Source organism: Chaetodon trifascialis, chromosome 5 (genome assembly GCF_039877785.1).
Source record: "Chaetodon trifascialis isolate fChaTrf1 chromosome 5, fChaTrf1.hap1, whole genome shotgun sequence".
Lineage (NCBI taxonomy): Eukaryota > Metazoa > Chordata > Actinopteri > Chaetodontiformes > Chaetodontidae > Chaetodon > Chaetodon trifascialis.
Window position 1 is genome coordinate 20,739,321 of NC_092060.1, and position 26,244 is coordinate 20,765,564.

Below are 26,244 nucleotides of genomic sequence, written 5' to 3' on the forward strand. Positions count from 1 at the left end.
TTACTGTAGAACTCGGAAAATGTGTTTTTCATTTCACTTTGTCTTTAGGTTTAAGTCTCACTGACTGTGGCTGCTTTCAGTAGTTTGAGCCTTTGTTAGTGCTCACAAGTGTATTTAGTGAGGCGTCCACTGAGCTTACTGGATTTAAACCAGGACAGTTTACTCTTACAGCTCATCCAAGTGTGAATTTTAATTTTATTTGACTTTCTTTCTCATGTGTTCAAGTGCTTCCTGCTAAAATAAGAGTGGAGGCGCCCCTGTTGCTCAGTTGGTAGGGTGTGCGCCCCATGTATTGAGGCTGTCAGTCTTCTGCAGCAGCCGCAGGTTTGACTCCCACCTGCGGCCCCCTTTCCTTTCGTACCTTCAGCTGTCTCTCTATCATAAAGGCTAAAAAGCCCCCAAAAATATTTAAAAAATTAATAAGTGGTGATGATTAGCCAGAGAAAACAATCTGCAACTATTTTGAAAATCTTGGAATTATTGAAGTATTTTTTTCAAGCAAAAAGTTTCTATTCCCAGCATCTGAAAGGTGAAGATTTGCTGTGTGCGATCATAAATTGAATGTGTTTGGATTTTGGACAGTTGGTAAAGCAATTTGATGACATAGCCTTGGGCTTCCAGTTGTGATGGCATTTTCTGACATTTGATGGACCAAAATACTAATTGAGAGTGTAATTGGTAGATTTATCAATAGATGCAGCCCTAGCTCAAACTTAAGCAGTCACTGTTAAAGGGCCACTTCCTGTCCACCCACCTGTGTGATGTAAAGTCCTGTGTCACTAAACCATCATCACGTCATCAGATTAATCTCCTTCCAGAATGGTCTCAACCTGGTCGAGAATGATCTGGGCCTTTCTTGTCCAGGGCCCCGGTGGTCATCCTCGCCTCTCCCGCTCCTTCCTGCAGGGATTGCCCCACCAATCGCAGGGGTAGGCAAGAGATTAGCTCCTCAGATTAAAGTGTCCACCTCCAAACCCTGCCTAATCCTGCCATCTGTCAGAGAGCAGCTAAGCAGCCAAGACTCTCACCACCAGGCTAATTAGAAAGCCAGAAGAACAGAAACCCAGAGAGGAGAAAGAAATCTCCAGAACACACACTTTTCTGTCTGGTTTCACTCAAGGCAGAGCAACAATGGAGGAGACATACCTTATGAACTATCCAGGAGTCAGGAAGAAGATTCTGGCTGGAGGCACAGGACCGCTGCCACATTTTCCACCTGGGACAAAGGTAACGACTCACAGTTAACCCGACAACCTAAATAACACCACATTCAAACTCCAAGTGATTGTACCTGATTCCTTGCTTGATTACTTTTGTGATATAATTAATGTTCCACAGAGAAATGGCTATTTTTAGCCGTGTATCGTTGCCCGATTCCATTAGATCTGTTGAATTTTTCATGAAGAGAGGAAATTTATTCTGTATCTGGCACTTACACACAGAGCAAACATTTGGTCAACCAAATTGCAACATGTTTTTTGGCACCGCAGCTGTGTTTCTGTTCATCCACTGATCCGCTGGTCGCCGACTTTTTTTTCCCTTCCAAGTCATATCCAGCCATATGGCAGCGAGCCTGGACACCGTGACAAACATTTTCCATGACAATGCCAGCATGAATTTCCATTTACCTGTGTCTCTGTGTTACACTGAGTGTGTGCTCCCTCCCAGGTGAGGTGATTCCCAGTAGCGCACACAGTTATCAGATCATTATGCACAATCTGTCCAGTTATAAATAGAAGATTACATGCGAGCAGTGTGATTTTACAGTGAAGGCTTTGTCTTTCACATGCACCCAAACAGATGGAAGACATAATGAAAACCAGCATGTTTGTGTTACATAAGAAGGGACTCAAATATGTAGCAGCGTTCAGTGAAAACTCTATTAAAAAATACACATAAAGCTTTAAAAAATAATCAAAAAATTGTCAACAGCTGTTCTGTTTTGTGTCTGTGCCAGAAATACAAAACACAGTCGGCAAAGGAGAGAAGAAAACACATATACTAAATGTGTACATACAAGCATTCATATATGTAAATTTAGAAAAATCAAAGGCAGCAATTTCTATTTATAAAGTGAAGACAAAGATAAGTATTTTTATTGTCTGCACGCTAAATATAGTATTACCGAGAAACCTATCTCTTAGCCAGTGAAGAAAGGGTCTTTTAAGTTCTCTCTCAAAGGGAAATTCAAGGTCTTTGAACAGAAGCCGGAATCATTCATAGACTTCCTGAAATTCTTCAGTACTCGAAGTACAAAAATAATGATCTAAGTAACACATGGACAAGCTGTACAGCATTTGCAAGTACATTTTGTTGGCAAATAGTTTAATGTATTGATCTCCACTGTCTCCTGCTCCCTCCTTCCATCGCAGCTGGTTTTCCATTTCCAGACGCTGCTGGACAACTTTGAACGAACGGTCATCGATGACAGCCGACTGGCCGGCAGACCGGCTGAGATCTTTGTCGGAAAGATGTTCAAGATGGAGGTCTGGGAGACCCTGCTGACGTCCATGAGGACTGGAGAGGTGGCTGAATTCTGGTGTGATGCCACTGTGAGTTGAACTACAGCCTTCACACACATGCGCAGAGATATTAGGCTCCTGAGAGAGGTCCTAATATGTGTTCACGAGCTTTAGCTCCTCATTATGATGTACATCAATCAACCTTCCCAAGCCTCCCACAGCTCAGTATTATAAACACAAAAGCAATGCCTTTTCAAGCAAATTGTAGTGTTTTTATTCTGGAGAAAACTGTAATCTGCAAGTAAAATTGTGGCCATTTTTTCGGGTTTTCCTGGCAGGACTGATTGGCACAGGCTGCCAGCACCGGGGTGTTAGCATGATTAAGTGCTTCTATGTCTTGCTGCAGACCTGTTGTTTATGCTATTGTTGATGAGTTTATTTTGCAGCACACAGGCTTGTACCCCATCGTGTCCAAGGGAATGAGGCTGATTGCTCAAGGGAAAGACCCCCTCGAGGGCCAGAGACACATGTGTGGCATGGGAAACATGTTCCACTATCACTCCACTGGTTTTCCAGAGCTGGATGAGCTCATGAGAACTCCTCAACCACTTATATTCATCATGGAGCTGCTGCAGGTAAGCGCCGGCGGCAAAATAGTGTGTCACGCTGGATATCAAAATAAGAAGACAGTGTAGAACAATCAGCTGTCTTTTCCAGAAAACAGCTTTTCTCAGATTTTTGCATCTTAAAACATAGGCTGACAGCAAAAAAGACACATTTACCTATTCATCCAACCCTCTTCTACAAGTGAGACACTCCTACGCATGATTTTCTAAAATCCACTGACAGAAATGACAAAAGTGAAGCCCCACTCTGCCTGAGACGTTCAGCTTTGAAATAATATAGTATCAGAACAAGCTTGAAACTCACCAGGGGGTCCAGCAGCGATAGGAGTAAATTAACATCTTCCCCATTTCAGTCCAACAATGCTTTTCTGCACCCAATTTGACAGCTCAGAAGTCCTCAGATCCTGTAAGTAAAAGAAGGAATACCACAATGTAAAAACTCTCAGAAGTCCACTCACATAAAGACCAACAAAATGTACTTGAAGTATCCAAAGTACTTGTTATTCGTGATGACCCCTTTCAGTTTGTTAAATTACAGAGCTTCCAAGGTCTTGAATGATTTTTTTCTTACTTTATGTGCACACAAGTTATTATCTTGCATGACAAGTTCAATCTTTATCCTTGTTATTGGCAACCTTGTGTAAATCCCTGCAGAGCTTTACATAACTCCAACCTGAGCAGTTTTAATCAGCCACATCACTGAAAACACCCTTGTGCTTATGCACCACATTTTATAAATATTGCTCATGTGTTTTTTTATGTAAAATCAAAGTAGCTAGTATGCCAAAAAAAAAAAAAGGTATAAAGTACCATAAATTATAAATAGCAAAGTACAAATACCTTAATACCAAATGCCACACACTTTGTTTCTCTGCACCACTGTGACTGTTTGCACCTCTTCAGCATTAACCTGCACTTCCTTCGTTGCTGTTTTTCTCCGTTTGATGTTTTGGTTCTGGTGTGCTCCCCTCTTGCCCCTGCCACTTCCAGGTGGGAGACCCCATGTCGTACCAGAGAGAGTCATGGATGATGGAAAAGGATGAGAAGCTGCAGACGGTGCCAATTCTCCACATGCAGGGCAATGCGCTGGTCAAGCAGAGACAATTCAGAGAGGCTGCCAGCAAGTACAAAGAGGCCGTCCTGCTGCTGAAAACAGTCCAGTCCAGAGTGAGAGAACGATTAGGGAAGAAAGACGGGATGAGGGGGCAAAAAGAGGGATGTGAATTTAGAGGTTTTCTCAGGATTTTAGGTTTTTGGGACGTGCAACTCTTTTCCAGGGGGAGATTCCTGTTTTCCTGTTTTCCTCTGTATCCCTTATTAGAGGCAGTAATGTGTGTGAGATGTTCTGATCAGAGAGTGTAAAGAATTGTTTGTACGTGAGAGTGATTTTTGAGTTTGTTGTCAGAAGCTTTCAGATAGTTGGTCTGTGTACTGTACAAACAGTTCGTAGAGCTCTCTTAAGCAGAGATGATGCTCCATTGTCCCAAAGCCAATATATATTGCAATCTGTGTGAAAATATTTAAACCTACAGAATTCACATAAATTATTAAAATATGTGTAGGAGAGCAGCAGCACCATGGCGCAGCGCTGATCGCATTCTTGTTCTTCCATCTGTGCATGTGCATGTGTAGGAGATGCCAGGTGATATAGACTACATTAATTTGGGTCGAATGATCATCCCCCTGGAGCTGAACTACTGCCAGTGTATGCTGGAGCTGGAGGAGTATTATGAAGTTATAGAGCACACCACCGAACTGCTGGAGAAACACAAAGGTAACTGTCTGGTTGGAGGATTGATTTAATCCTCAGTTTTGGCACTGAAAGATATCTTAAATTTACCTTTTCCAGGGAGAGTTGACTGAGCATGCTTTTCTTTCCCAGTGTCGCCGAGCTTCACATTCACACAGCTGCATCATTTTCACAAATATGTTTACTTACTTTCTTGCCGAGAGTTCGGTAAGAGTTAGACCTCATGTCTGTCAGTCAGTAAACGATTTTTGAAGGGGGGTGAGGAGAGTTGTCATCCCCTTTATTAGCAAAATGACCAAAATGCCCCCTTGTTGACCTGCCATCCCCGCGCTCCACCCCCTAACAGAGAGAGTGCAGGGGCAGAGGGCTTGTTTAATTGAATATGTTCGTCTTCTCTGCCTCTCATTGATCCTTTATCTGACTGAGGTTTGTTCAAGTTAGAATCTATGTCCCCGACCATGGCTCAGAAATAACAGTAACTGTGCTGTGTATTGATAAATCCATGGCTGTGCATGGTGCTGAAGCAGCAGACCGATTTGCAATCATGCTTTTTTCTCTCTGTCTCACCCTTCTGTCAGTTTCCTCTTAGGTCTATAATGTTCACTAGAATATATACTATAAAGTGGTGGTATTCAGTGGTGTCTGTGCTACTGAAAGTATGGGTCTGTGGGTGTAAAGGCGCTCTAACCTTCCCCCATGTTAAAAATGAACAGATGACAGACTGCTGTCATGTAAATATGAAGCAAAGGCAGGCCGTGGTTAGCTTATCTTAGCTTAGCATATATACTGGAAACAGAGGGAAACAGCTAGCCTGGCTTTGTCAAAATCGAACAATTCAGATTACCAGCATCTCTGAAGAAGGGGACAATCCTAGCTGACTCTGTCCAGCTCCATAATTTGTTGGTTTTACACTTTAGTTTTGTATGAATTAAACAAATGAGACATAAAATGTTAATTTGAGAGCTTTTGAGGGTAGGCAGATTTTTGTTGCCAGCTAATCTAAGCTAACTGTCACCTGCAGTAGATTGACAACGCTGTCATGTCTGTTAAATATGAAGCAACAGCCAGGAGACGGTTAGCTTAGCATAACAACTGGAAGCAGGGGAAACAGCTAGCCTGGTTCTGACCCCCTCCAGGATCATAGATCATATTTTATTTATTTTAATTTATTTTATTTTTTTTGTATGGGTTAAATAAATTAAAATAGCAAGTTTGGCAGAGCCAAGCTAACTGTTTCCCTCAGCCTCCAGTCATTATCCTAAACCAAGCTAACCATCTCCAGGCTTTATTTTTATATTTAATAGACAGACATGAGAGTGGTAAGAAGTTTCTTAACTAACTCTCAGCAAGAAGGCGTAGGAATATTTCCCAAAATATCAAACTTTTCTTTGTTATCAAGTGAATTAAAAGCTGCTCAGTGAAGAGTAAAATGAGGGCTTGTGCCGAGTCAATTCCAGCTCAGGACACAGTATGAATGCCGTGACAAACAGTAATTTTAAAATGTTGTAAAACACTGACAGTTCAGGGTCTGAGGCCTCGACTGGCTTTGCAGCAGTGGCTGTTGTATGATGCAGCGGTGAATTCAGTGTATTTCAGTGTGCAGGAGGGCTGACATTGACGATACCAAGGGTTTTACAGTCGGTGCAGCACTGGGAATTGTACTGTCATACCCATGGCTACTCATATAATCCTAGAGGAGCTCACATTCTGGCACACTCTCCACTTCAGAGCCTTATGAATTATGCCACAGAGGCAGTCTTTATTTTACTCTCTGTCCCTCAGCCTGGATTTCCAGTTTTCTGTTTGTCTTTGTGTGCGGCAGGAGGAGGGAGTGTGTACAGCTCTGAGTGTGTGTGGCTGTACGATGCATGTGCTCGATGCTTGTTTGGCAGGAGGAGGAAGGGTGTAAAGTTGCTTGAGAGTGAGACGGTATCATGGAAATGATGGGCAGGAGTCTTTGAGCTCCACTGGCCCATTTCGAGCAGCCGCCACGAGGCTTCAGCCCTCCCCACAAAGCCTATAAGAATGATCCACCCCACACAGCATCACTCCACCTTTCTGGGTCTTCAGTTTCCAATCCTTTTCCAGCTCTACCTTTGCTTTCATTTCCGCCCCTTGTCACACCTTTGTCTCCTTTTCTTCTCCACTTTACTTGCTTTCTCCGCGCTGTTGTTCCTCCTGTCATCAATACCATGTTGGCTGTAACAGTCCAAGTCAGCTGCTCCACTCTGCTGTTTTATCCTTTCAACCCAGTTGCACTTCAGAAAAACAAGTAAGCCAGTGGTGGCTCACTGCAGTGTCTCTGCTTCTGCCAGAGGCGACAAAGAAATCTGTTTAAATGTTGGCTGAAAGATTTAGTGTGGAGGGAAATTAAATGCAGAGAAACAGAAAGCTCAGCCATCAGCGGGTGTCTAACCAAGCACATGAGCAGTGTGTGTGTGACGACTTTTAAAAGATTTAGTTTGATGTTTTGGGAAATATGTTTGTTCTGAGAAGGTCGATACCACTCTCATGTCTGTCTGTTAAATATAAGACCAGCAAGCAGTGAGATAGCTTAGCTTAGCTTATTTTAGCTTAGATTAGCTTAGCTTAAAAACTGGAAACAACTAGCCCGGCTCTGGCCAAAGGTAGTGAAATCTGCCCACTATCACCCCCAAAGCTAACTAATTAACATACTGTCTTGTTTGTTTGATATGAATAAAACCAACATGTAAAGAGGGATGTGTTTGGACAGAGTCTGGGCTTTTCACCTTTTTCCAGTCTTCATGCTAATCTGAGCTAACTCCTGGCTCTAGCTTATGTGTAATGGTCAAATCTACATGCAACCAGGACATGGTTAGCTTGGCAAAAAGATTTGTAAAAACAATAGATTTTACAGGGAGTATTGTGCTGGACTATTTCTTGGCCAGGTAGAGTAGAGCCAGGCTAGCTGTGTCTCCATATTTCCAGTCTTTGTGTGAAATTAACTAGCTACTAGCTGTAGCTTAGCAGACATGAAAATAACCATATACTGAAAAAAAAAAAAAAAAATCAAAATCAAAGTTTTGCTTCAGTGAGGAATAAAGATAGTTTGTTATGAGAAATGTACATACACAGTACACACCTACACACAGTCTTATATGCAGACAAACTGCCACCTCAGGTTTATTATTGAATATTCCTAGCCTAGACATTAATAACTGTTTTTATTCATGCTTTTTTTCCCCCTCATTATTCTGCTGCGTTTTTTTTTTTTTTTTTGCTGTTTCTCAGACTGTGTAAAAGGCTACTACAAGAGAGCCAAGGCCCACGCTGCTGTGTGGAATGAAAAGGAAGCCCGTAGAGACTACAACATGGTGGTCCACCTGGACGTCACTCTGGCCTCTCTAGTCAACCGAGAGCTGAGGGCCATGTCAGAGCGCATAAAGGAGAAATACTGGGAAGAGAAGGAGAAATACTGGAACATGCTAGAGTCAAAGGGGGAAAAAAACAAAGAGGAAGAGGAGGAGGAAGACAAAGGAAAGCAGGAAGACGGTGATGATGAGAGTAAAGATGCAGTGGGGGAGGAAAAAGGTGAAGAAGAATCTCCATCCAGATGTGCTGACGGCAATAAAGAGGAGCTCTTACCTGAGGGAACAGGTGGCAAAGAGGAAGAAGGCCCTACCAGTAAAGGGGAAGGGAAGGGCTGGCAGCAGATGCTACGACTGGTCATGCTGCTGCAGAACGAAGGAAACTTCCTCATGAAGGAAAACCGATTTCAAGATGCTTCTGTAAAGTTCAAGGAGGCCATAGAATACATGGACACCCTTCAGAACATGGTTAGTGTAATTTGTTGTGTTTTGATGTCGCGTAAAAGCATGCGCAAAAGTAATAATGCAGTGTTTTTCTGTCAAATAAAACCATTTGTGATGACGGAGGGACGTCGGGACCGATGCCGGCCATATTAAAGGCCTCCAGTCCGAGCCATTTATCAGGATGAGTAGATTGAATGTGCCAGAAAGTTAAAAGGATTGTGGCTCGTAAACTATAATCATCTGTCATGGTTGCTTTTTTACTGAAGAGCAGCTGTGGTATTGTAGGTATGCTGGCGAAGCGAAGAGCAGAGAAAAGAGCTCTAAAAATAACGGCGATCCACAGAGATATCACTGTGACAGCGCTCGCCTCTGCTTCTTTTCTCTTTCTTAAACTCCCTCACTCCTGCCACACCTCGCTGTCTAACTCCCTCACGCTTTCCACACAACAAAATCCCTCTTCTCATCAACCCACCCTCCTCCATCTTCATGTCCCCTCCTTCTGTTCTCACAATCCTCCAACCTTTACCTCATCTCTCTATCATCTTCAGCATCTAATCTTCTCCATCATTCCCCCCAACCCTTACATCTTCACATCTTTTTTTTTTTGTTACTGCGCTCTTTCTTCTTTTTCTTTCATCTTTTTCGCTTTCCTCTGCCATCCGCCACCTCCTCCTCCACCCTCGTCACCACCTACCACCCATATTGTCCTCTCTGTGTGCTCGGCAGGTGGATCAGCAGGCTGAGGACTGGGAGTCGCTGGAGAAAGTGCGTCTCCCGCTGACTCTCAACCTGAGCCAGTGCATGCTGGAGCTGAAGCAATACCAGCAAGTGGTGGATCTCAACAGCACGCTGCTGAAGAAGCATAAAGGTAATATATGTTATCTGAAGCAGAGGAGGAGACAAAAAGATGTGCTTTGATCTAGAAATAGGTACATGAGTGTAAATAAACAAGCTCAGTTGTCATTGCTTTTCCTCACACACCTTCATTTTTGAACTTAAAAATATCAAGATCTGTAGCTCGTACAAATGCCTGCCCCCAGCAAAGGCCTGCCTTCACACCACAGCAGTCCTTGATCTCTCTGTTTACCCGGGAAAGAGGGAACCAAGCATTCACCACCGCATAGCTGAGTCTCTCTTTCGTTCCCCTGGCACCCACCCGTGGACATCACAGTCAAAAATGAATTCATTGTTTTCTTTTTGTTTCTGCTGTGACTGAATTATTTATAGTTGAGGCTGATGTGAAATGGTTGTTCTTATGCTTTCCTTTTCCCTTCATTTACTTCTCTCCAACTTTCACCTTCTCCTTCGTCTGCCTCCTGCCTCACCACTGGTGTGCAGTGCAGCTGTTTCATCCTCCCTCCTGCAGTTTGTTTTACCTTTAACTTTTAGTTTTACTGCTTGTCAATTTCATTCTTGCTGACCTCCTGTTGCCTCATGTGGTCTTTCACGTGTCAATATTTCAGTTATTTCTACCCCTCCACTGTCTTTTCTTGTTCTCCATAGGTAACTTTAAGGCGGTGTACCAGCGGGCACGAGCGCACGCCGCTTTGTGCAACGAGGATGAAGCTCGGAGGGACTTTAATATGGTGGAGAAATTGGACCCAAAGTTCAAACCCTTCGTCCGGCAGGAACTGAGAAGGCTGAGCGAGAGCATGCGCTCCATGCATGCCAGCCAGAATAAGACTTACTGGGATACGACACAGGAAAAGTGGGGGCCTGGTGGAAGCAAGGCAAAGGGTGCAGCAAGAAAGAAGAAATTTTCACAGAGAGCCACTGAAGAAAAAACTCAAGCAGATAAGAAGACAGAAAACAGTAAGACAGAAGACAAGGAAAGCTCAGAGAAACCCGCCTCCGCTGAGACAGAGGGAGCGGATGACGCAGAAACAGAGAAAAATCCAGATGTGAAAGCAGAGCAGAGTAATAAAGAGCCAGAGAGTGGGAGGGCGAGCGGAGAAGGGTTAGATAATGAAAATATGGAGAGTGTCGCAGTTCATGAGGACGAGCAGGATGCACCAGATAATGGAGCAACAGATAAAGATAGTGATCCTGCGCCCACCAGCACAGGCAAAGATAATGTAGTGAGCAAGAGATCGGCGGGTGATAAGGCCAGAAAGGTCAAACGCCAATCAGGTGCTGTACCAGGCCCAAGCAGAACAAGGAAAGGGACCAAGGCCACCATAGATAAAACAGGAAATGGTGGCACGCAATCAAAACAGACCAATAAGGTGCAGAGCCAAAGGAACACGGGGCAAGCTGAGGCCAGAGAGACAAAGTAGGAAAGAAATGGGAAAGAACAGCAATATGGAGGCAGAAAGTGAAGCCAAGCCTCAAGTCTCAACAGGAAAAACTGATGCCACATCCAAATCCAAATATAAACACAAGGAGGAAAACGAATATAAACAGCCGCATTTGTTAAGTTTCATTATTCAGTTCTCCAAGGAATAAGTGCAGGCACATAAAAAAGCTCGGCAGGCGAGTAGTTTGCCAAATACAAAGTTTTTATTTCTGTACACAAAGAGTAGAAAGCAGCCAATAACCCACTTGTTATTACAGTAAAAAGCCTTTCTTCAGAAAACTTTTTATACAGATTAAAAACTCCAGAGAAAAGACAGCAAGAAGTGTTTGAGTGCTGGACAATAACAGAAAATCTAACCCATTAAACGATACACTTTTGAATTAATGAGGTATATTAATGGTGGTTTTAAAATAAGAAAAGATACCACAGTTCACCTGTAAGTAATGAGTGTATGTGTGCGTGTGTGTATATACGTGTTAGTGTTAACCACACCTTGGTTGAGGTTAAGGAGATTCATCGCCCTGTCCTGTGTGGGAGGTGACATACAAGCATATGTGCCCGTATTACAAGCTTAGATGCAAACATGGAGGGTGTGACAGAGCCGGGAGAGTAATGAACGGTGCCAGTAGCGTGTTGGCTGGCTACATGCAGAAACAGAAGTCTGGAGAGCGATAGCAGCATCCTCTGGGGGTGGTCGGGGGGGGGGGGGGCTCTTGCCTCTGTGGACAACCTTTTCCTTCAATCTCACAGCTTCAGTCACGCCACAGAGAGCAGGGCAGGTTTTAGTGTGCATGGGGAATATAGGGCAGCCACTGCCAGTATAGAAATTTGTACATGTGTCAGACCTCAAAGAGACGATCACAAAAAGAGATGAGACTCGCTGTGTGACTCCCCGGCGAGCGAAGTCAATTTAGATGTCAAACGGCATCAGCAGAGTGAAAAGCAGGGACAAACTGCATATGATAGTCAGAGCTGCAACCAGCAATCAGTAAGTTGTCTATTGAATTAATCTGCAACTATTTTGACAATCAGTTTGTGTAATTTTTTAAAGAAAAAAAGTCAAAGTTCTCTGATTTCTGCGTCTTAAATGTGAATATGTTCTGATCTCTTCACTCCTAAACTGAATATCTGGACAAAACAAGACATTTGAGGATATCATCTTGGGCTTTGGGAAACAACGATGGATGTTTTTTCACCATTTACTGGCATTTTACAGACCAAACAATGAATCTATTAACTGAGAAAATAACTGGCAGATTAATCAACATTGAAAATAACTGTAAGTGCAGCCCTAATGATATTGCAACTGTCATTTAACCACCTAGTGTATTTATTTCACTCTGCCTCCTCTGTGCCGTCTTAAAATGCAGGCGACAAATGTTGACATGCAGCTCATTGGGGAATGCCTCCTCTCTTTCACACGCTGTCACTGTTACATCATTTTGTGTACCCACATACAAAAGTATGGAGATAAATAAGTGTGTGAGGCCGCCGGGTGATCATCAATGTGTAATGAGATGTGTGAATACCAATAAATAAATGTCTGAACCAACGTTACTTGTCATGGCTTTCTATTTTTTTTTGTTTTGTTTTGTTTTCATCCACAAGCCGAGCTGCTGCTCTTTATTCTGACTTAAGCTTCACCAAAACAAATTCTGCAGCGCTGCTGACGCGGAGACAGATTCAACACGTGATAATGAGCAGCTTCAGCTACACACTGGCAGGTTTCAGAGGAGGTGGAAGTGAAGAAGACGAGAGTGGCGCTCTCCCTTGCTTCCCTTAAGGCTATTAGCATTTGTATGATGAACGGCACATCACCTCTCCAACTCGCAACCCTGCGGTACTGCGTCCTTGGGGACAGTTCCCTAGCAACAGCATCAAAACTAACAGGCAGCAAGTGCTGAGGAGCATGGAGTCAAAATGTGAGCGCTGTGTGCCTGGAGGGGCAGCCCGTAATGAATGCGGCACATGGGTTTCGAACTCATGTATGTGAGGTCAGTGTCGTTCTAAGGATTAAGATGGAATCTGAACTGTGGACGTCTCTGTCTTTTTTTGTGAGGACGAGGCGCTGTGATCGCTGAGAAACACAGAGCCACAGCTTACTTGTTTCAGGCAATCGCTTGTCTTGCTTCTGGAGATTCTGCTGTGGCAGGCACATCAAAGTGGATCTCTCCCACCAGCCCTCCAGCAATAAATGGATTGTTTTTTTCCCGCCTTTCCTCCCTCGTCTCAGATCTTTCAGCCCTTCAAGCATCCCCAGCATCATGGCATCACCCATAAAAGCCCTGTTTAGCTGGTTTCAGTGAATGGGTGCTCACATGCTGTTATCCTCGCTCTTCTATTCTTCCTGTTATTCCAAATTAACCACAGGTCTGTCCAGGGACTGACTGACACCCAAGCCCACGCCTGATGCAACCTCTGCCCTGACTGTAAAACATAACAAAAAATAAGTCCAGAAACTCAGTCTGAATGGTTCCAGTTTGGTTTTAAGGCATTAATTGACTGTGCTATGTTTAGAATAGAATGACCCTGATAGGATGAGGGCACAGCCACTTCAACCACTCTTCCTTGCAAATCTAAAAGCAATTAAGTACGCATTAGCAAGGGAAAATGAGGCATGTAGAATCAACAGCTACTGTTCTTTTCAAATCTACATGGAGAGGGGGGATTATTAAGGGTGAAGTGTAGGACTGCGTTGTGGTGGCATGCCTTATCCCCCCTGTAGTGTGTGGGATTGGCCTTGCAGAGAGAGAGAGAGAGAGAGAGAGTCAGAGGGCTTCAGCCTGGCGGCACCATCGCTTGGAGCTGCTCCTTTCTCTTTCTCTGCACACAGCAGGGGAGCACTGAGATTCCAGAGCGAAAGCCTGCATGCTGATATTAATCGGAGATATTTCCTCAACCAAACTCAATCTCAGTCACAATCCAAATTGGCTCAAAACTGAGAGCTTGTCTGAATCCCGCGAGGCAAAGACATGAAAAGGATCTCCATTCTTTATGGAAGTCTGTGTTTTTCAGGACGCAGCACAGCACGTTATTGATCACGCGGGGAGCCATTTGTGTGTTTGTGCACAATGAGGGAAGGGCGCTTTGTCAATAGGGAGCATGGATGCAGCAGCATACATGTGTGCATGCACGTACGGTGAGTGCTGTGAGAGCGTAAAGGGCTCACTTAGGAGAGGCGAGCAATGAGAGCGACAAGCAGTTTGAGAGGATTAAAGGAACACAGTGTATGCATACAGAGGCGCTGTGCTAGCGGGCACTTTGGCGGTCTTAAATAAATCATGGATTTAACTGATGATGTGTCATTCTCACAAAGTAAATAAGCTCGTTGTGGTAGCTCTCAACTCCCTGACAATCTGCACCACGCAGCCACATCAAATGCAGTCAGCCCAGCCCTGATCTAGTTTACACAGGCAAGCTTTAACGCACCACCTCCCTTCAAAAAACAAAAATAACAACCATGATAACACATTCAAGGAGAAAAAAAACACACAAACACTGAAGATACAGGCATTCTGACAAACACAAGGGGGTATTCTTCTTATTCCTTTTTGCATTTTTTTCAAGTTCTTTTCGTGGAAGGTCCAATTTGTGCTGTGGACTAATATAAAGCTTCACACCTCTGACGGACTACACAGATACTGGTGAGCACAGTGTCTTGGCTGGGCATTTTCCTTTGACTTCAGTCTCTCCCTGACCTGCTGCTAATGTTAGTTTCCTTTGGCTCGTTAACATGGTGTCAGGCTGCGCCACTGAAGTTATGAGGCACAGCCTGGCCAAACGGACATCAGCGGGAGCCTTTAGCAGTTTGCATGAAAAAGGCTTTTAGTGCACAGAGTTCCAGTAGAGGGTTAGCTCTGGGTATCATAGCTGCTGCAGTGGTCACAGGGCCTGGTGTATTGTGGCCTGACCTCAGCCATCTGGAGCTCCTCCCGCTGCCATCAGGCATCCTTTCAGGCTTTCACTCTGCTTCTCCAGGCCCACTCGGGGTTAGATGTGTGAGGTGGTGCCTGAAATTAGGAAACAGAAAAAGAGTGGGGGGAAAAAAAGGGAAAGCTTTTACGATTTTAGGACCACATGCAGAAGACAGACAAAATGTTCTTGGCTATAACTATGAAGACTATAATTATGATAATCCCTTTCTTTGTTCACGTTACAGGCTTTGGACTGCCCAGCAAATTGCGTTTTAAATGCGACAGGACAGTTTGCAAAGTGTGTGACACTGACGCTCTCTTTCTCTCTCTGTGCTACTGTCTCTCTTTATCTTTCTCCTCCTCCCTGCTATTTAATCTCCCCGTCCCTCCCCCCCACCTATCGACCCACAGCAGTACATATTTGCTCTTCTCTCCATCTCTCAATCTCTCGCGGGTGATGGAGGAGCAAAGGTTCTGGCTCCGAAGCATGCAGCGCTTCGGCTGCTATGATCCATGCAGCCAAGGCGAACTCACCCGGTTCTGAGGGGAAGACGTTTCTCAGCTGCTCGATGACCTCCTGGAGCTGCAGCACTGTATCCTGTTCGTGCTCCATATCATCTCCTGTCACACACACACACACACAGAACGTTACACCTCTGTGAGCAATTAAGGGTGGGGCGGGTGGGGGAGGGTACATTGTTTCACATTCAATGTGCGCGCATGTGTCAAGCCCACGTTCGAGCACGGCTGCACATCGCTGACCTGCTGCTTCAGTGTCAGTGGTCTCTCTGCTGGCCGGCTCCCCGTGGTGACCCCCTCCAGACACAGGAGAAGACAGGGTTGACGGTTCTGATCCGTTGGCCTCCGAGTCATCTTTGGGCTGTTTTTAGAAAAGACTGATTGTCATTCATACAAAATAATAGCTCATATCCATCATGTTTCAGGCTAAAGAGTCATTTAGCCTTTCACATAATAATGAATGTGATAGCTAACAGCTCTCGGCCAGGAGTCCTCTCGGAGCAGAATCCTTTTAAAAAAAAAAAGCCAATTTTGCCCAACAGCTGTTACACAAAGCCATCAGGTTACTGTGATTTGTGCTTTGATAGACAGATAAAAAGATGAAATGCACTGCACACAGCTGCACTGCAGAAAACACAGCAACAGAGGTGGAGGAAAGGTCTCAAATCACAATCAAAGATGCATAAAATAACTCTGGAGGATATTTCCATATACCTCATATTTACAACCCGACAACTTTTGGATTGTTTTCAGCAACACTGTAGGAATACTCAAGAAGTGAGCAAGTTCAGTCGCTGCAGAGAAACTGGGGTGTCTGCAGAGACTAGGAGGAATTCACACTTCCACACACTACAAAGGCCCATTTTGCTGATTTTATTTTTTGAGGAAATGAAACTGAATAGGATTTTTTTTTAACCCAGGAATGTTTACCTCCTCTACTTTCTCTTCCAGACTCTCTTTATTCTTCACTCTCAATTTCCTGAATTTTAACCTGAAGAGGAGGATCCTGTCCCTCTTTCTCCTGTACTCAGTCCCTTTGTCATTCTCCCTTTGTTCACTGACCTGTATGTGTAATTTGCATCCACTGCTAACAATTTACACTTTCTTAATATAGTAACTGCATACGTCAGCTCCCGCTCTCCCAGCCATCTCTTCCTCACACCTTTCCTTTAGACTGCAGCAAATCCTTTTACATTACACTCCAGAGTGTCTTAAGGCTTATCCTCTTTCTTAACTCTTTCTTTTCTTGACTTTTATGTACTCTCACTACTATTTCCATCTTGCAATGTCATATCTTCAAAGTTCAAAATTTCCATTTTCAGAGCAGTTGTTATTTTGCATTTTTTACATATAGTATATCTTTTGTACTTATGAATGTATGTGAAGCACTGCGCTACCTGATGTATGGTATGCATACAAATGTTGAAAACCACTTAATATGTCTGCCTGTGCCCTTTATTCAAGCTACACACTACAGTTCAGCTGTGTGTCTTTTTTGCACCGGTCACTTTCAGCTCCTGCACATGGTGAAGAAAAGTCAGAAATCCACAACATAACCATAAATGGTACACAGATCCAACTTCAATAACTGCATGAGGTACAAAATGTCACACGTGTACAAGCCATGTTGATCACTTTTTGGTGTCTTCTGGAAACTGCAACGAATGTATATTGTCAAATTAATGGAGATATTTTCTTAATTTGCTGTGTTATATCGATTCGTCTGTGTTTTCTTGAGCTGCAGTGCATTGCATTAAGCTCTCAGAGCCACCATATGATGCAGTTATCCAGAGCCCCTTAACACAGTAAATTAGTCTGCTTTATTGACAAGCTGAGACTTTGGAGTGATGAGTAGAGCCGTGCCGCAGGATCTGTAGGAGGGATCAGGCTGGTTAAATGTCTCAGTTGGAAAATAGTGTGCATATAATGAGTAAAAGGGGGCTCAGACTAGACCCCTGAGGGATCCCACCAAAAGGAGGAGCACAAGGGAAGGGGGCACATACTCCAGTTGTGGCAGAAGTACTCAGATCTTTTTTGTACAGTGAACTTACATCAGACGCTATGGTTTCAATTCCAGGAATGAAAGACCATGAAAAAATATGTTTCAAATGAACAGAAAGATGAGATTAATTTTAGGTTTTGTCACAGGACCACAGGACGACCCAGGGAAGACATGTCAGGGCTTCATCTTCCCACCCTCACTACTGTGCACTTGGGACATCTCCACCTTGACAAACGGCGCCAGTCCTTCACCTCCTCAATAACTTCTCAGAGTTACTACTTCCACAAAAGAGATGGCTGAGTGGTGAGTGAGCAGCCAAGAAGCTCATCGCTCAGTGTCGGATATCTTCACAAACTTTGATGTATAAGTATCGGCTCCAGTGTCTTCTGGACGCTGTGTTTCATGAACTATCGGCTGCTCAGATGAAGCAGCCACTTCTACCACTGTTGAATCAGGGGAGGATGGAACACTGTGAAAGAGTCACTTTAAAATAACCAAATTGCTTTTTAAGTACTCTTTTGATCCATCATTGTGAATGAACAATGTGAAAAGCTTCTTTTACTGTTATTATCCTCCTTTTTTATTTTTCTAAAATTTGTTCTTCTTCTTCTTCTTCTACGTCCCATGCACTGTAGGGGATGAGGGATGGGAAGTTGCAGCAGCATATACTGTATATTCTATCTTGTTGAGTTGGAGTTAATCATAACTGCTTTATGTAATGCTAAGTTTATCAATCTATAAAAATTAATCATTTCGAAAGAACGAAGACTTGCAGGGATAATAGAGAGTGATCAGATGGAGCAGTTTGAATATATTCCAAAGACTAAGTTAATGTAACCTTGATGGTTGGTCACCGTACTGAAGGTCAGCTGAACATAATCGAAACTCTACCTACAGACAAACTCACAATTCAAGACATATGAAGACTAAAGTTTCCAATAACACATTTAGAATGTCTCTATTTTCACTGTAATTAGCACCAAATTACATAGTTTTTTCTAGGAAACTCTCAAGGACTTAATTAGGTAATGATAAGGTGATGACAATGATAATAAAGTGCTACCTAGTTATCATAATTTAGGGAATGATCATGTTCTGTAAGTAAAATGTGAATCTACAAACTAGTGACAATAGCTGTCTAATAATAATAACATTTAACTTGTATAACATCTTTCAATAGATTATTCGACATAGACAGCAAAGAACTAATTAAGTAAAAGTGAATTTTAAACTTGGAGTAATGGAGTAAAAAGTACAGTACTGAAACGTTTAGAAGTTTGATTGCGAGGCCTCAAAACTGTATGTAATAAGAGTACTTAATTAATGTATTGGCAGTACTGCTCAGCACCATGCCTCTCACAGAGTACCTGTAGCAGTAGCTCCCTGAGCCTGCGCAGCTGGGACTCCAGCTGTTTGTTGTGGTCCTCCAGGATCTGCATGCGGGTCTCCAGGCGCGTCTTGTGTTGCCGGAGGACCCGTGCCTCGGCCAGGAGCTCCTCGTCCTGCTGTCCTTCCGCCGTGGGTGAACCCGGACCGCCCTCTCCAGCCTCAGTCAGCATGGGAACTGATGCCGCCTCCTCGTGCTTCCACTTGAGCCTCCTGTACTCGCCCTGCAGCACCCTGAGGTCCCACCGTGGCAGATGGAGGGAAAACAGTCAGGCACAAATGTTGGTGCAACAAACAAAACGTCCAAACATATTTATCCAGCTTCCACACACGGGAATGTACCTACACTTGGTGAAATGTTTGTGAGTTATATAATTAGAATAATTCACCACATGTGAAATAGTAACGCATAAAAGCAGTGCAGCAAGGGGCTAATGTATTGTTGATATCTTACCACGCGGAGCGCAATCATCTTCACTGTGAATGTGAGCGGCAATAAATCAGTGTCGTCTGTCTCTTACGTGTCTGACACCGAGGCCACTAACTGTGCCGTGAAGCATTACTAAAGGTCTTTTAATTTATTTGGGTGCTTGAGCATCATGCTGGTCTACTTGAGTGCTGAATTAGTAATAACCTTCTGTTTGGGACAAACAAAAACTGCACGTATCACAGTGTCATCACGGCCCGATAAGCAGTCCAGTGGATTAACATCTGCGTTTTGTGAATATTTCTTTAAAGCCATGTCCCCTCACGGCCCTGTTTAGGGTGACTTCAAGAGACATCAGCCTGACTAAAATACAAGCCAACATGATCGCCTTCTGTACTCTCATAGCCAGAAGGATGATATTACTAAAGTGGAAGGATCCAATGCCACCTGTGTATGGACGCTGGGTGAGAGAGGTCATGTACTATGTCCAACTGGAAAAGATTCGTTATACTGTTAGTTCAGTTCAGAAATTCTTCGACACTTGGCAACCTTTAGCTCACTTTGAAACTATTAATGTGGATTAAATTAAATTCTAGGGTGCTGTGTAAGTGTATATGTATAGATTTCTGTGTGTGTGTGTGTGTGTGTGTGTGTGTGTGTGTGTGTGTGTGTGTGTGTGTGTGTGTGTGTGTGTGTGTGTGTGTGTGTTTCTGTTATTAATATATTTACATATATTTTCTAATCTTCTGGCTGTTATTGTTCGTTTGTTTCTTTTCTGAAGTCTTTTTTGTGTAAATACATGTGTTATTGCTATTATAAAAAATTAATAAAAAAAGACATTGATAAAAAAAAAAAAACATCTGCGTTTTGTTGATTTTGGTTTTACTTCCTCGTTGTTTGGCATCCCATGGATTGATAATAATAATTGCAAAAGTAGCTGTTTTTTCTCCCTTAAATATTGTTGATGTTGTTAAAAACCAACATGTGGAAAAGTGCTGAACTGGACTTTTGATGAAGGTGACAAAATCCAGAAATTTCCATAAAGCTCTGTTATCACAATAAATAAGGAAAAAATAAGTTATCTGGGCTATGCATGAGCAAAAGTATATTCCTTTGTTTGCTAGAAAGTCACAAAGAAGAGTATGACAGACTATCCTACAGAGTGACATTACTGAAGCAGTTTCAGTCAATTAGACCCCAGAGAAGTCAAACTCCCCGTTAGAGCAAACTCAAAGCAATAACAAAGGAGGGGCAGAGCTGCATAAAATGTGCTGTCAACATCAATCACAGATACAGAGCAGATGAATATCTATTGTATTTAACCATGTTTTACTGCTCGGGCGTCTGACACACCAAACTGAAGCATAATGCATCATTTTCTGTGGCAGACTTCTGCATCTTATGAGTCATCTGTCCAAAATCAGGTTTATAAACAATTCACATAAAATTAGGAGAAGGAGAGAAATATCAGGCTGATAAAACAACATTAAGTATATATATTTTTTAAGCTTTTAAAGAGGACCCAGACCCCCAAAAAGAAGATTAGGGTTAGAGTTATTTGATTCTGGTATTGATTTATCGCTCAGGTACAGGCCTTGTGAGAGCCACAGCAGAGGATATAAAGCAAGCACCAGCAGCAACTATAGTCATAAACAAGGACAACAGAGCTCACTGCAGTGTCATAACAGGAGGCGCGCTTTGTAGAAAAACTGAACTGGGTCAAGGTTTCAGACACCCAAAGGGCACAAGTGTGTGTGTGTGTGTATGTGCATAGATGTATGTCGCTGTGTGTGCGGAAAGGTCACTACCAAACTGAAGACAAGAGGAAATTATTCATAGGAATCATTCGCATAAAGGTTGCCTCTGGTAACCAATTAAGAGGACAGGAGAAATGAATTTGCTTCATTTATGTAAAAAGCCTGACCCTCTTAGCTACGAGGACAAAATACATTCAAATTCAACATTAACATCTCAACTGATGTATGTCAGAGATGCTTGGCATTCGTATCACACCAGCCAAACCATAATGGACTCTTCCTATCACCCCTGCAAGACAGCAACAAACTGTCAAGTGTTTCCATGTTATCGCCACATTATCTTGCAGGCTTTCACTGTGACATGTGCATACAGAACACATTTTTTGTTTTCTTAAGGCTGTTCAATAGGATTTTAGAGTGTGAAAGTGTTTACTCCCTGCAGAAGATCTGCAAATGGCAGCAGACAAACCGAAAAGATTGTAATGCCTCCAGATAAACACACACATATTTGTGTTATTATGCTTCTGGGGAGCTTTACTGATGGAAATCACTCCCTAAACCAAACTTTTATGTCTCTGCTACATGCCTTATAATCTAAACCTTATTCAAGTCTACAACCAAATCAAATTCAACACAGCTCGCAATGCTTACATAAATACCAAGTTTTGTGGATGTGATGGGAGTCGGTGTACTCTGCTGATTTACAACGATGCGCGCAATCAATGGGGTTCAGAAGGATTTATTGCATGTGAAAACAAACATGCAGTAATGACTCCACCACCTGAACAAATCAAGAAAGGAGCCTCGCTTATTCATGTGTGTTCTTCCTGGATACAGACCTGTTCTCATTCTCCAGGCGGGCCAGGGTGCATTGCAGCTGTTCCTTGTCCTGGTGCTCCAGGTGGGCCAGCAGCATGTGCTGTCCGCAGGGTGAATCATGGTCCAGGGCTGGGCTGGAGTGACGCAGGAGGTACTGATCTTCATCCCTGAGTCCCCCACACAGGAGACAGCACACTGAGCCACCAGCACACAGCCACCAGCAGCACAAAGCAGAGCCAAGGACGGCAAGGGGCAAGCCAAAGCGAGGCAAGGCAAGCAGGACAAGATGGGACAGAATGGGACGGGACACTATGGCAAAATATGCCCAAATATTAAATGTTCTATATTAAACTTGGCTTAACACGCCCTTAAAAACACACTCACATTTATTACAAATGGAAGGTAGATCTTCACATTCTGCCCAAATAATAAACGCTTTATTGGCAGTGGAACAGAAATTTAATGTGCAGATCTGTGATAGTCGGCCTACAGCTGTAAAAACAATAAATGTATCTGTGAATGTTTGGCAATTATTTTAATGGAAAGACAGATGTTTGTCTAGATTTATATGTTCAACAACCCTTTAGGCTACAAAGCAAACTACTTCAATGAGCTAAAGTTAAAAGCGTGTTATAGGCTCTGTATTGTAATGCCAAATTATACGTCACAGAGGTATTTATAGGCCAAGTTCAAGCAGAGATGGCCAGATCCACTTTGGTTGCAGCACACCTCTTCTACAGTCAGATCTATTATTTAGGAGGTCCCACTTAATCCTCAGATGGATTGGTGGATCAGCAATGAGCCGGAAAAATATTTCAGCATTTTATATTAAAGATACTCCTATAAATGTTTTTTTTTTTTCATTTCATGCCATTCAACTTTTTTATTAATCTCTTTTACTTTATTACAGAAATCAAGTTTTTATCCCAATTTTATGCAATAATAAATAGACGGTAGATAGACAAATATTTGCAGGTTTAATAATGTTAGTATGCTCATAAATGTTAACAAAAAGTTTTGATTCTGATACAGATTATTTTTGGTGTCAATTTAACTTTGCATCTAAGGGTTCGATGATTTTTTTATGACCATCACCTGACAATAAGCAGTGAAAACAGAACAATGCATACAGCTGCAGGGTGAAAACTGCACACACAGGCAACATGGTTCAGGACAGGAAGCAGCGTGATGCCAGCCAAACACCAGCTGGAGGCACAGATAGCTCAGCGGCATGTACAGAGCCATGCAGCAGGAAAACCAGAGAGGCACTGACAGACGGAGGGACAGGTTCGCAGAATAAGAGCAACAGTATACGAGGGCACAAGAGCAGAAAACAGCAGCACTACACATAAGGAGTAGAAGTGAAGTGTCATGCATCCAAACACACTCTCAGGCGCAGAATTAGAGACTGACACAGACACAAATACTATACGTACATGCACTGATATACACACAGACACATGCACCACGGCAAAAAGACGCTGGGAGGAGGCTTGAGAAGCACAGGTGTCAGTAGTAAAAACTAGCTCTTAATGTGGTGTCAATCACAGCCTTATCTCAGATCCCCTACACACATAAGACCCATCTGAGAAGATATAATGAACATACGTCACATTACACACACACGCATACGCACAGGCACACACCTGAAGGCCTAAATTTTGCACAGCGCTGCTGGGCATGCAACTTTGATTTTAAGGCTCCATAAAGAAACAGGAGAACCATCTCAGAGAAGGAGGAAACTGTCGACAGCCCACATCAACAAAGTAAGACGTGGACACACACGAGTGCATGATGTCAAACAACCCTAACCGCTCCGTCCACCTGGCACTTCCTCAGCTTTCCACGATGAGGACTCACCTTAGTGGCTGCCTCATTCATATCCAATATCCCTCATTCCTCTCACTGCTGTAACCTCATCACTGCCTGGCCACTCAGCCAGCTTCTACAAGCACATACACACACACACACACACACACACGGCTCTCCTCAGCGAGGCTTTGTGTATCTACCAACAGCACTTCAATCACAGCAGGCACGTGCATGATGAACGGGCACGGTTGGCCTGTTTGCACATTGTTTGCTGTAGGTCATTTTCATTATGTGGCTGATTATGTGAGCGATTACCCAGTCTTTCTCCCCAGCAGGCCCTCATACATGCACAAGCCCGAGCACACGCATGAACACAGAAACAATTGACGTATTAAGAGGAGAGAGTGTGCACACAAAACACACATATAATCCCAGTGAAAGGCTGAGGTTGTAATGAGGGAGTTCTTAGTGTGGGGGTGGCAGCATACTCACAGACTTTCATCAGGAGACAGGCTATCCGTGAAGAATGAACAATTCTGGCTCTCCATTTCTGCCAATCTAGACACATACACAATATATAAATATATATTATATATATATACAAATAGAGACACCAAGGACAGCATGTGACACAAACACACACAAACAAAAGAGAAATACAGGATACAATGAATGAGTCAGAGCAAATGTTGGAAAAAGCAAAAGCAACATGTTGATATTATCACACACTGGGGAAATATGCTTCCTCAAACACAAGATAAAGCAAACAATCGGTGCAGTTTAGCTTTTAAGTGGTGTGAATAAGACCTGTGGCCTTTTAGTATTATGGACTGAAACTGAACATGCAGACGGCAGAGTGGCAGAAATTCCTCTTGCCGCCGAATGCGCGCTATAAACGTGTCCACAAGGAGGGAGGATAAAATTCTGATGAAACACTGTGTACTGTCTACCAGCATGCAGGCAATAAAACAGCCTCTCAGAAATGTGCTGCTGTCCAGAACCACAGACAGCGACTGTGTGTGTGTGAGTGCAAGGAGGCAGCGAGTGAGGGGCTGCCTGGCTTTTCAGGACCAAGGACAGCGCTTCTACTTCTGCCGTCTGTCCTGCTGACTGTCAGCCGACAGCAGCACTGTGCATGCTGCTCTGTAAGCTGTTTCACTACTATCGCAAATAAAAATTCTGCAGGAGGGAAAAACAGTTTAAGTGTGTTAAAAAATACATGGTGCTTATACTGGGTTTGGTTTGATGGCCTTAATAGGAGAAATCACATCACTGCATAAAAAATAACTGTGTGTGGGTTTAAAATAAAAAACGGTAAATGGATTCAGTGTCCTTCAGCAAAGACACTGAACCCCAGTTGCTCCCAGTATTTAGGCCAGTGTCCTGCACGATAGCACACTGCCGTCAGTGTGTGAGTGTGCGTGCGTGTGTGTTTGTGTGTGTGTGTGAAGTGGAGGCAAATTATAAAGTGCTTTGCATGAATTCAGTCCATTTACTGAATAAATAAATAATGTAAACCAAGAGAAATTGGATAGATACGACATTGAGTCTGGCTACGGCAAGAATGTAGCATATTATCCTGCATATTAAAGTGCATATTTTGGCTAATATGGCTTAAAGTGTATGCTATAGCTAATGTACTAGCTCAAATACACTACTGCCATGTGTTTCAATTATTTAGCATAGCCTCTTATACTGTGTCACAGTATGCAACTACTTTTCTTCATTAGAGTTGGCATTTTAGTCAGTTGTTTGCCGCTTGCTCACTGGGGTGTGCAGCTGCAGTTTTTGGTGTTTCATGTCTAACATTAATATACTTGGACCCAGCAAAACACTGCTTACAACAATTATTGCTAGTGTTCTCTTTGTGTGTGTGTTTGTGAGCATTACGTTTTAAAACCACCCTCATTTTTTCTTGACTGACCTTCACTCTCCATATTACACCTTTGCTTCCTCCACCCACAGGTATAGCTTACAGTACACCTGAATGCACAAGGCCACCCACTCTCTGACACTCACTAAAACGAAATGTATGGAAGACATGATCTGAAGTAGATGCAGATTGGCAGTGCAGCCCACTGGATATCACACATTAATATATATAACAATGTCTGATGATCAAAGGGAGGGTTTCTCCTTCACTTCAGGTAATTAACCAGCACAGAGAACCAGCCCACTGATGCAAATGTGCTAGGAGCCCTGTGGCGGCCCACATGCATCCATACACACACACACGAGCCACATGAAAGCCAGTGATCAATCGACACTGCAGCAAACACACACTGCTGCATCATCTTTTGCAGAATGTCGTCAGCTGAGGGAGTGAGGGATGTGGGAAGGAGGAGTGAATGATGTAGAGGCTGTCAGGGACATCCACATTATATCCTATTTCTCTCCAGTGTCCAATGAGACCATAACACAGAGAAATTTAGAATTTATCCATGTCCCGTTACAGGAGGCTCAGCCTGTGAACCTGACCGCTCGTAATTCATCCTGTGACACTATTCATCAGAACTCCTCCACAAACGCCGAGTCTCAGTCAGGGACAACAGCAAATGAGAAAGGAAAGGGCAGGAAGTAATAGGAAATAGTCGCGTGGTTGTGTGTGCGTGGGCGTCCTGTGCATACATGTGTGTTAAGCTTCTTGTATGAATGTAAATAGATGTGAGAGGAAATGAGAAATGGGAGAGCGCGAGGGTGA

The 26,244-nt window shown here is 43.3% G+C and overlaps 2 protein-coding genes across 4 annotated transcripts in view; one reads left to right on the plus strand and one right to left on the minus strand.

Moving 5' to 3' along the window:
- Nucleotides 1-1,015: 1,015 nt before the first annotated feature.
- On the plus strand, nt 1,016-11,445 carry LOC139330844 (myb-like protein X). Its single transcript, XM_070961968.1, has 8 exons — nt 1,016-1,227; nt 2,373-2,552; nt 2,909-3,097; nt 4,079-4,255; nt 4,721-4,862; nt 8,091-8,635; nt 9,338-9,479; nt 10,115-11,445. The coding sequence occupies exons 1-8, from the start codon at nt 1,132-1,134 to the stop codon at nt 10,885-10,887; spliced, it is 2,244 nt and encodes a 747-aa protein (XP_070818069.1). The 5' UTR covers nt 1,016-1,131; the 3' UTR covers nt 10,888-11,445.
- The window catches only part of drp2 (dystrophin related protein 2), a 156,951-nt gene continuing 141,798 nt past the window's right edge, over nt 11,092-26,244 (minus strand). Inside the window, exons 20-25 of one of the 3 annotated variants that reach the window (XM_070961965.1) lie at nt 24,036-24,101; nt 21,752-21,898; nt 18,710-18,962; nt 15,584-15,701; nt 15,356-15,442; nt 11,092-14,917 (exon numbers count right to left, since the gene is read on the minus strand). In XM_070961965.1, the coding sequence (XP_070818066.1) occupies nt 14,898-14,917; nt 15,356-15,442; nt 15,584-15,701; nt 18,710-18,962; nt 21,752-21,898; nt 24,036-24,101 (691 nt within the window). In that variant the 3' untranslated portion in view covers nt 11,092-14,897. Of the gene's footprint in view, nt 14,918-15,355; nt 15,443-15,583; nt 15,702-18,709; nt 18,963-21,751; nt 21,899-22,592; nt 23,000-24,035; nt 24,102-26,244 lie in introns of those variants that run through there. The other 2 variants (XM_070961966.1, XM_070961967.1) reach the window with 2 other exon arrangements.

What these genes read in the sequence shown, in the direction of transcription:
- LOC139330844 (XM_070961968.1), top strand. Translation starts at nt 1,132, where the DNA reads ATGGAGGAGACATACCTTATGAACTATCCAGGAGTCAGGAAGAAGATT. An exon ending in ACTGCTGGAGAAACACAAAG is followed by an intron (nt 4,863 to 8,090) that starts GTAACTGTCTGG and finishes GCTGTTTCTCAG; the next exon opens with ACTGTGTAAAAGGCTACTAC. An exon ending in TGGACACCCTTCAGAACATG is followed by an intron (nt 8,636 to 9,337) that starts GTTAGTGTAATT and finishes TGTGCTCGGCAG; the next exon opens with GTGGATCAGCAGGCTGAGGA.